General features: G+C 37.1%; 2 protein-coding genes across 4 annotated transcripts; one reads left to right on the top strand and one right to left on the bottom strand.

The window, feature by feature from the left end:
• Positions 1 to 795: 795 nt before the first annotated feature.
• LOC143744705 (phenazine biosynthesis-like domain-containing protein) lies at positions 796 to 3595 on the bottom strand. The gene is made up of 9 exons (XM_077236349.1): positions 3439 to 3595; positions 2909 to 3005; positions 2731 to 2829; positions 2535 to 2644; positions 2386 to 2415; positions 2213 to 2301; positions 1504 to 1679; positions 1259 to 1321; positions 796 to 1061 (listed from the first exon to the last, which is right to left on the bottom strand). Exons 1-9 carry the CDS (start codon positions 3520 to 3522, stop codon positions 949 to 951), a joined length of 861 nt encoding a protein of 286 aa, XP_077092464.1. The 5' UTR covers positions 3523 to 3595; the 3' UTR covers positions 796 to 948.
• A 788-nt stretch (positions 3596 to 4383) lies between these two features.
• hnrnph3 (heterogeneous nuclear ribonucleoprotein H3 (2H9)) lies at positions 4384 to 10102 on the top strand. Of its 3 annotated transcripts, XM_077237154.1 has the most exons (10): positions 4384 to 4450; positions 5369 to 5481; positions 5576 to 5731; positions 6134 to 6277; positions 6720 to 6858; positions 7656 to 7846; positions 8891 to 9096; positions 9199 to 9334; positions 9442 to 9498; positions 9619 to 10102. In XM_077237154.1, the coding sequence occupies exons 2-10, from the start codon at positions 5394 to 5396 to the stop codon at positions 9690 to 9692; spliced, it is 1191 nt and encodes a 396-aa protein (XP_077093269.1). In that variant the 5' UTR covers positions 4384 to 4450; positions 5369 to 5393; the 3' UTR covers positions 9693 to 10102. The 3 variants fall into 3 exon arrangements, with proteins under 3 accessions (XP_077093269.1, XP_077093270.1, XP_077093271.1); XM_077237155.1 differs by lacking the exons at positions 6720 to 6858; positions 7656 to 7846; XM_077237156.1 differs by lacking the exons at positions 4384 to 4450; positions 5369 to 5481; positions 5576 to 5731; positions 6720 to 6858 and having other exon boundaries at positions 6141 to 6277.
• The last annotated feature ends 61 nt before the right edge of the window (positions 10103 to 10163 follow it).

The raw sequence follows: 10163 nt of genomic DNA, 5'->3' as shown, positions 1-10163 counted from the left end.
ACAGAATTGAGATTTCAAAATTTCTTTTTAGATTAACTATTCACTCTAAGCCCTATTCGGATGGGATTAGTTTAACATAAAGAGAGCTGGGGACGGGTAAAGTAATTATTACCAGAGCTTCTCAGTGATTTTTAGTCCCGTCAGAATGTGCCATCTCAGTAATCATTAAGCACCCAAAATTAAACCATAGAAGACTGGAAAAATATCGCCTGGTCTGATTCTCGATTTCTGCCGCGACATTCAGATTGTAGGGTCAGAATTTGTCTTAAACAAAGCATGGATCCATCGTGCCTTGTATCAATGGTTCATGCTACTGTTGGTGGTGTAATGGGGGATATTTTCTTTGCACACTTTGAGCCTCTTAGTACCAACTGAGCATTGTTTAAACACCATAAGCATTATTGTTGACCATGTCCATCCCTTTATGACCAGTGTTCCCATCATCTGATGGGTACTTCCAGCAGAAAAATGTGCCATCACAAAGCTCAAATCAACTCAAACTGTTTTTTTTTAACTTGACAATTAGTTCACTTCACTCAAATGGTCTCCACAGTCACCAGATCTCAATCCAATAGAGCATCTTGGATGTGGTGGAACGTGAGATTTACATCATGGATGTGTAGCCAACAAATCTGCAGCAACTGTGTGATGCTATTATGTCATTATGGACCAAAATGTCTGAGCCCTACTTTGCCCAACAGACATCTTATTAATATTTTGCAATATAATTATTTAAACGTTCATTTGATTTGATTTCACAGACTTTTTTAATCAGATAGTAGAATGTTTACAAAATTTTATTTAGTCTCCTAATCTCAATTTATTAAAATGTTGGCCATATTTACCTACTAGGTGAAAAAACATCAGTTTGCAGCTCTTTATTAAGAAAGAAAATGAACATGATTCCATTAAACTATTCAGATTCAAAGAGTAAATTGAGCAAGTTGTCTAGATTTTAAGTGTTCCCTGAAGAATGATCTGCGCCCGACCGCTGATGTTGAGTCGACCGTCATCTCTGAGCTCCAGCTCCAGTTCCCCTCCACGACTGGAGCACTGGTAGGCTGGAAAAACAAATATAGAAAGGATAAGTACCTTATTGTGAGGAAAAATACAGTAGGCCTATTTTATGTATTTTATTCAAGCTTTTTGAGAAAACTATGAACTTAAATAATTTATGTGGACTAGTGACTATCAGCTTCATTTTAATGTGGATTCTGATTTGTACTCTAGTACGATAAAGGGGGGAAAAGGCCTTTACCTAACATTTTCTTTTTATTCAGCTTTTCAGACCAGTAGCCAGCAAGAACGGTGTGTGCAGACCCTTTTAAAAAGAATTATTAGTCTTTTTAAAGCATGACTCAAATGCATTATGGTGACTAGTTGTCATTGTACATATCCATTAGAATTCATGGCTTTACATTCACATGTGGAAACTTCTACATATTTCTCCACATGTATTGTAGGTTTTGAATTTAGAGACCTATGTTGATCATTTCAGCTCACCAGTGACTGGATCTTCAGGGATACCAAACCAAGGGGCAAAGTAACGGGAATAGAAGTCATATCCAGGCTGTGCGGTCGGAGCTCCTTTGATTGTAACAATGACGCCTTTAAACTTCCCAGTAGATTCATTTTTCAGCAGAGCTTCAGCTTCAGGCCTCAAAGATGTAAGTTTAGATCTGCCAACAACAAACAGTCACCAACCTTGCAGACATTCTTAGAAGAAAAGGTTCAGTGGGCTTCAATATAGAACCGAATAATAGAGTTCTTGACTCCATTTTAAAAAAGCCTTTATGCCAAAAAGATTTTATATAAGGAGAAATGTCTTAAATGATTGCCTAAAATCTCATACGGGTTATTTAAATTTGTCATAGTGATAAAGTAGTTTACGAGCTGCTTAATTCAGGTTCTATGAAGCACATGACAGAACTCTTCAAGGTTATATTTACAGCTGAACTTTTAGATGCAAATACTTAACTTATACAGTACTTACTGATACATATTTTTGGAGAATTTTACCAACATACTACAAGTTCTTGTCACTGGTTATTCATATTTAAAAAATAATAATATTTTTGAAATTCATAACCAAATCAAGCAAGAACAATACCACCACCCCCCAATATTCAAAAACAATGTATTTGTATACTTCGTCCCTGCATCAGTCTTATTTTCTTTCTTGTTAGTTTCAGAAATGCCTGTCCAGCATTACCTGTCGCAGGTGTCAGCAAGACGAATCATTAGTTTCTTTGTTGTTGGACAATAGCACACATCCTGAATGGGTAAGTCTCCAACAGCAGCCTGTAAATGAACACAAATGCTTGTTTCTCCGTACTTTATATTGGAAACCTAATATGATACTAAATTACTCCCTGGCAAACGTACTTTCAACAGATCCTTGATTTCATGTTGGTCCTGCAAATTAACAAAAACAAAATCTATACATTTTAAACAAGAGCAACTATTTGAATGATCATGAGAATCTACATTAGTTTTATTGAAGTAAGGGTCCACGAGGTTTCTTTTGGTCATACCTGGGGCTTTGGTTTGTTTAAGGGGAAGTCCATTATTAGAGATTCTTCATGCTGGCGCACATAAAGATCCCCACTCATCGTCTCAAACACCACAACACGGTTGATATTCTCTGTGTGATGATATTGTGCTTTTAGAACAGTCATCAGTCCATTGTTTTTTTGTTAAAATATTAATGTCAGGACGAGCGTTTCTTACTTTTAATGTAAAAGAGCACTGCTGCTGAGGCCAGTGTTGCATGGCCACATAGTGGAACCTCAGTTTTGGGGGTAAACCAGCGTAACCCAAACTTCGCACCTTTCAAAATACATCAAATCCAAAATGTAAATAAGAGTTGTTTGAGTAATGTAGTACATGCGTCTCAGCAGCAGAATACCTGAGGAAAAATCCATAGAATTCCGTCTTGTGATGAAAGCTGTCTCTGATAAATTCATCTCAGCAGCAATTCTTTGATAAAGATCATCTTGCAGCTCCTAAATGAATTACAGAGAAATATATTTCATATTCTTATATGATATTTTGGTAACACTTTACAATAATGTCTAATTAGTTAACATTAGTTTATGCATTAACTGACAATTAGCAATATATTTTACAGTGTTTATTAATGTTAGATAATTAAAATGTTCTTGTTCATGTTAATTCACCGTGCATAAAGCTAATGTTAGCAGACGCACCTTTTGATCTTAAAAATGTATTAGTATGTTGAGATTAACATTAGATTAATAAATGATGTTGAAGTATTGTTCATTATTAGTTTGTTAATGTACTTAACTAATGTTCACAATTAAACCTTAATGTAAAGTGTTACAGATATTTTTAAGTGCTAACATATTTAAATGGTATAAGAAACTAGTTAGGGAAAAGAAAACAAAAAAAAATGTCTTATGATATTGTAATACTTACATGCTCTATAAGACATACTGCAGCAGGATTACCTTTGAAAGGTAAATTAGTAAAAGCATCAACAGTAAATATAGGAATTTCCATTTGTTGCAGCTGTTTTAAAGGCAGAGTTTTGCACGTTTAGGAATTCATAGTCCAGTGCTTTGAGGCTTGTTGAGACTTTGACCCCAGTAGTGTAACATCCCATTTTAAAGTTACAGGCAACAAGATTTCAGAATGTTTCTTTAAGGTAATTTGCTATATGATTGAGTGTTGAAGCTCATTAAAAACAAATGAAATGTAGGCTAAATCATTTTAGTAATTTATCACTATTTTTTTTTTAAATGTATAAATATAGCGTAAAACATCTATGTAGCCTACTCAATGAGTGCATTGAATCAAATGATTAATTTAAATTAATTATTTTAAATGGTAATTAAAGACATTTAATATAAAGTGCAAATATATCATGTTTCCAGTCAGATTCAATATTAATATTTCTGGATGTCTAAAATGAATAATGTTTTCATAATAAACAATTTTGCATGGTTGAATTTTTCTCTGTCAAAAACTCTTCCTGACACATTATTTACATTTTATTTATTTTCTCTGCATTATTGTGTTAATGGACATTCATAACTTATATTTAAGGGGGGAATCTAAGTGGAATTAGCTTCACTGGCTTTAGCCTACTTCCTACAGCTGTATTTGTTTGTATAGAGCTGCAGATTCTCTCGCGGCAGTACACATGGCTCTAGTATGAGTCTGGAGCGTTCGAATTTGCCACACTGCATTATTATACAGAATTAAGTATAAGCCTAGTAATTATATTTGATGATTCCTCAATCCTCCGTCGCTCCGTGGTGCTCGTGCCACATGCGCTTGAAGCCTCTGCTCACACGTCAGGCCGTTCTGCGAGCCTGCAGCGAGGTCAATGTCCTCTGACAGGCGCGTTCTCGCGAGACTTCGACAGTTCGAGTAACGTTATCTGGACTATCCGTTCAGGGTTACCTGAGAGGACAGGAGCTTGACGGTGAGAAGTTATTCGATAATCATGCACATACTGCTTGATATTTAACTTTGTACGTAAAAGTAGATCCTTTACATTCAATAGTAAATATATTTTGTGTACTTTGTATAACGGAATTGCTGGTTTTCGTCCTAAAAACTGTCAACTTGTCGGTCGTTAATTCCTGTCAGGCGAATATATCTCTAATATTATAGACGTTTTGATTAAAGTTCACATGCCAGTTTCGGTTTTCGGTTGCGGTTTGCTTGACACATGACCGACCTGCTTTTGGAATCTCTATATAACATTTACCATGTTAGCTTGCTCTTAAGTTAAAATCCTGTTGTATTTTGACATAACGTTACCGGCTGTGGTTGTCTAGCTAACGTAACGTTAGCCAACTTAATCGATGTTTAATATAAGATGCCAGTTGCTTTATGCTATCCAGTAACGTTACTACTCTAACTACACCAAAACAGTGAATTTGTGTGACATGTCGTTATTGTTTGTCTTTTTATCTATTGACTGAAGTTTCTGACTTTTGACAACATGGCTGTGCCTCAAAACATAGTGCACTGCCTAACCTAGATATAATTTTTGGCTTGATACAAGCGTTGTAACGTGCGGGCGAACTCTACTGAGATGCCCAAAAATTATGTTTGGTTAGGCAGCTTACTGAGTTTGATGCACTGTCAAGTTGTCAAGAAAGAAAAAAACTAATACAAACTATTTTGATCGAGTATTGACTAGTTAACATAGTGCTGTCTAGCTAGGCAGCTCACTAGGTTTGATGCACCGCCAGGTTGTCAAGACAGAAAAATACTAATGCAAACTTGATTGAGTAGTGACTAGTTAACACAGTGCTATCTAGGTAGGCATTAGATTAGGCAACACACTGGGTTTGAAAGCACAGCCCATGTTTTACACTAATTTGTTATTCAGATACACACCTGACCAGCAGGTAAACATGTCTCATAATGATGAAGGATATGTGGTGCGGATCCGTGGTTTACCCTGGTCATGCACACAGGAGGAAGTGGCCTCCTTTTTCTCTGGTATGCAAACACTCAAACTGAAAGCATCTTTTGTAGCGTTCTGTGTTTGAAGAAAAAGAGAAATATAATTGTCATTTTTTTTGTTCATTTCCAGATTGTGACATTGTAGGGAAAGTCAACGGGGTGTGTTTTACCTTCTCAAAAGAGGGAAGGCCGAGTGGAGAGGCATTTGTGGAGCTGAAGACACCAGAAGACTTTAAAAGGGCTTTGGCAAAAGATCGCAAATATATGGGTCACCGTTATATCGAAGGTACACTCTTGTCCGCAATGTAGAAAATTCTGTCATTGTATTTAATAGTGTAATTGTATTTAAAGCCACCATGAAACCAAAATTGGCCATTTTTATTTTTTATGGAATAACATTTTTACATTCCTGTACTCTTAATATTTTATCAAAACATTAACGTCTCCACCTCCTCTTGGCTCCAGCAAACTGTCACTCACATGATTTTGTAGCAATTATCATATCAAAATGAACTAATCAATTCCTGATAAACAAAAACAAGTATCGGCCTACATTTTGTTCATCATTTGAGAAGCATTTTCGGTTTCATACTGACTTTAAATAGCATGAGTTAAACCAGATGAGATGTCTGCACATTTGTACTTGTGTTAAAATATAACATTGTTTGCCTCTTGACCCTTCCCATAGTGTTCAGGTCAAACCGTAGTGAGATGGATTGGGTAATGAAACGTTCCGGTCCCACAGATTATGACAGCGGCAGCGGTTGCATGTTGCGTCTCAGAGGACTGCCGTTCGGCTGCAGTAAAGAAGAAATTGTACAGTTCTTTTCAGGTACATCTGATGTTTCACTTCATCACCTCCTAGATTTGAAGGTATAGCTAGGGATCTTTATGAGTGTTGTTTTCGGGGTTGTGGTGTTTAAATTGTGTCGGTGAAAAGTTTATCATGCTTTTTATATAGTCAGTAAAGTCATATTTTGAAGGTTTTTCTTTTTATGTACTCTTCTAACTCTCATATAAAACTATTATTGAGCATGTTCTGGTTGTTTGTAATGCTATTTATATATCGCCAGCAACCTTGAGACAGCTGTGCTATGATTGATTGTCTTATAATTTCATGGATTTATCCTTTGTGGTGTGCTCTAGGGCTTTTCTGTCTGCCATAGGGAATGATTTCAGGGGTTCAATTGGGGGGGATGTCTTTTCTGCAGATGAGAATGTTGCGGCTCTTTAACATGTCTCCCCATGTGGGGTTATTTGTCCTTGGGTTAAAGGGTTGAAAATCGTGCCAAATGGGATAACATTGCCGATGGACTACCAGGGGAGGAGCACAGGGGAAGCCTTCGTGCAGTTTGCCTCAAAGGAGATAGCAGAAAAGGCTCTGGGGAAACACAAGGAAAGAATAGGGCACAGGTGGGGCTGGCAAGACTGGGCTGGTTGCTAATGCTATCTCTAAATGTCGGGTGGGGTCATGCATCTTTCTGCTCTAGAAAAAAGATGGTTTGATCATGTTATCACTCTTGGAATGTTTAATTTCACAATTTCTTTTAATTAAGGGGGGGGGGGGCAATCAGCAGAAATTTGATTTCATAATATCGTTGGGCAACAAGTACTGCAGAAGCAAAAGAGCCTTTTTTAATAACGGGCACTTTAACATATTTTTAAGATTCTGTTTCGGTCTAAAAATGGCCTTTTAGATGCAGTTAAATTTCAAGACTTAAGGCCCGTTCGCACCTAGAATGATAACTATATTAGTATCCACACCAGCAGATGATATCGTTCTGTTTATTCTAAGCGCAATGCAGTTATGTCGTCTGCCACTTCAAATGCTCTAGCTCTTTAAAGCGGGATGGATTCTGATTGGCTGTAATTGTTTTTATTGTTCATCAGCTGGAAAAAAAATAAAAAGTTGTTTTAGAAGTGATTCCAACGATATCGTTTCTCTGGCCCATTATTGTTACAGTTGTGGACTTGATCTTTATCGTAAGCATTATAGCTATCGTCCTTGGTGTGAACTGGCCTTTATGGTCAGGGCAGCATTTCAGACACTTGTTACTTCTCCCTCTGGTCAATACCTGACAATAAATTGTCAGTTATTGTGATGAAATTAGTCACTGGGCCCCAAATACTGTCTCGCCTCTCCTTATTTCTGTTAAATATTCAACAAGCCTGTAAGTTCATTAACGCGTTGCATTTCAAAATAAACTCAGGTACATAGAGATATTCAAAAGCAGCCGAAATGAAATGCGTGCATACTATGAAGTACCCCGGAGGATGTTGGGACAGAGGCCTAGTCCATATGACAGACCGATGATGGGACGCGGGAGCTTCTTTGGGACCGGGCCTGGAAGGGGAGGTGCCGCCCTGGACCAGGTGCGCAGCGGAGGTGGTTACAGTGGTGGTATGCTACTTTATTAGTCTTTAATAATTAACTCACTAGGTTTCAGATGCATGGTAACTGCTGGAAAGGCTAATTTACACATGTGTATTTTTTTTTATAAATTGAAATAATACTTTTATTTAGCAAAGGCACATTAAATTGACCAAAAGTGACAGTAAAAAAATTTTTTATGTTGGAGACATTTAGCATATGAACTGTTGTGCCAAGCTGCTTATATTTATCACACTGTAAAAATGCCCCTCCCCGCGTCGTCTGTGGATGAGAATCCGAAACAAGGACTGGTGGGACGTTGTCCTGCTCCACTTCACAGACGCTGAGTGAAAGGAGAATTTTAGAATGACCGGACACTCGTTTATATGACACCTTATTCAACAGGAACAGCTTGTTCCTTACATCATTACGCTATTTCTACGTCATTGCACGTCATTGCACATGCAGTCCTTTCAGTTTCGTTTTTCAATCCGATCAAGTGTTTACATATTCTCGATCGGATTAGAAAAGGAATAAACAAACCTTTTCAATCAGGTCAAAATTTCATTCGGATCGAGCTCAATCGGATCAATTAAGGTGTTTACATGAGTTTTTTTCAGTCCGATTGAGCCGTCAATTTGGTTGCATGTAAACGTAGCCACTGTTTCCACAAAAATATTAAGCAGCACAACTGTTTAAAACATTGAAAATAATAAGAAATGTTTCTTGAGCAGCAAATCAGCATATAAGATTTCTGATGGATCATGTGACACTGAAAACGGGTAATAATGCTGAAAATTCAGCTTTGCATAACAGGAATAAATTAAAATGTATTAAAATAGAAAACAATTACTTTAAAAAGTAATCATATTTCAGTGTTACTGTTTTTGCTGTGTTTTTGATCAGATAAATGCAGTCTTGGTGAGCTTAAGAGACAAAAACGTAAAAAAATACCCCACTTTTGAACAGTTGCGTATTTGCTGACAGGAAGTGATGATATGTGACTTGGCTGTTATTGACTGTCTATTGTTTCAGACCTCAAATTAAAGTATTGAATTGTCTCTCCTTCATAAGGATATGGTGGGTTTGACAACTACAATGGCTTTAACAACTACTGCTTTGGTAACGGCGTGTTTGAAGAGCGTGAGCGTGGTGATAGAGGAAGAAGAGGAATGGGGGATCATGGTTACAGCAGCGATTCAAACTCAGGCTTTCACAGTGGCCATTTCGTGCACATGAGAGGCCTACCGTTTCGTGCTACGGAGGCAGATATTGCACATGTAAGAAACACCACAGTGTTGCCGTTTCTTGTGGATATACCCTGACAATATTTTAAAGTAAAGTTATTATTTCCCTTGTGTAAGTGTTGTTTTCTTTTTCAGTTCTTTGCCCCTTTGAACCCTGTGAGGGTGCACATTGATGTAGGACCCAATGGAAAGTCTACAGGAGAGGCAGATGTTGAGTTCAGATCTCATGAAAATGCTGTGTCTGCCATGTCAAAGGACAAGAATCATATGCGTAAGTTGTTTTCATTTCCAAACCTCCGCCTTAGTCAAATTGCATCACTGTCCTTATGTTTGTTTGTTTTTTGCATCATCCCATTTATCATTGCATCCTCTTTGTAGAGCATCGTTACATTGAGCTTTTCCTGAATTCAACTTCAAGTGGGCCGTCTGAAACGGGTTAGTATGACTATGTAGAGGTTGTTATTATGTAATAGTTTTGTTGAAGTGTATGGATGAGAAGGTGTGAAGACATCATTTAAATGTGAGTCTTTTGTTTTGGGGCCATGAAAACTGCAGGCCGCGGAGGAGGTTTCTATGGCAACTATGGTGGCACGGGCTCTCGAGGAAGTGGACTAAGGGAAATGTTCTGAGGATGCTTTCAATACATGCACTTTTCAACCCAAAGTTGGAGCTTCCAGCTTGGAAGGTCTTTTTGTATGGATATGTTTTCACATGTTCCTGAGAAAATTAGCTGTTTCATATATGTATATGCATATATATATATATATATATATATAGACCAGCTACTGTACATTTTGCTTATTGAATTTTTATATTACATATTCTGTGTTGGTCTAAGATATGCTGTTTGTATGTATTTTAACTCAAAAATGGTTATGAATGGCTTGATTCCCAAGTTTTGAGTGTTAGATTGCACTTTTAAAGCAATAACATCATTTTGGATGTTTACCTGTTTTTGCTGCTCAGTAAAATTTCTAATTGAAACCTGTGAAATGTACACACCCATGGAATAAAAACTTTTATCGGTATATTTTATTTTATAACCAGAGAATGTTAATTGAAGACAACTGTCGTGTTAGTGTAGCTTGTTCAAAAATTTG

This window comes from Siphateles boraxobius, unplaced genomic scaffold (genome assembly GCF_051911475.1).
Source record: "Siphateles boraxobius isolate OS27281-9 unplaced genomic scaffold, OSU_SipBor_1 20, whole genome shotgun sequence".
In the NCBI taxonomy this organism is placed as follows: domain Eukaryota; kingdom Metazoa; phylum Chordata; class Actinopteri; order Cypriniformes; family Leuciscidae; genus Siphateles; species Siphateles boraxobius.
Note: the sequence above shows the minus strand (reverse complement) of the source record. Positions and strands in the feature narration are given on the sequence as shown.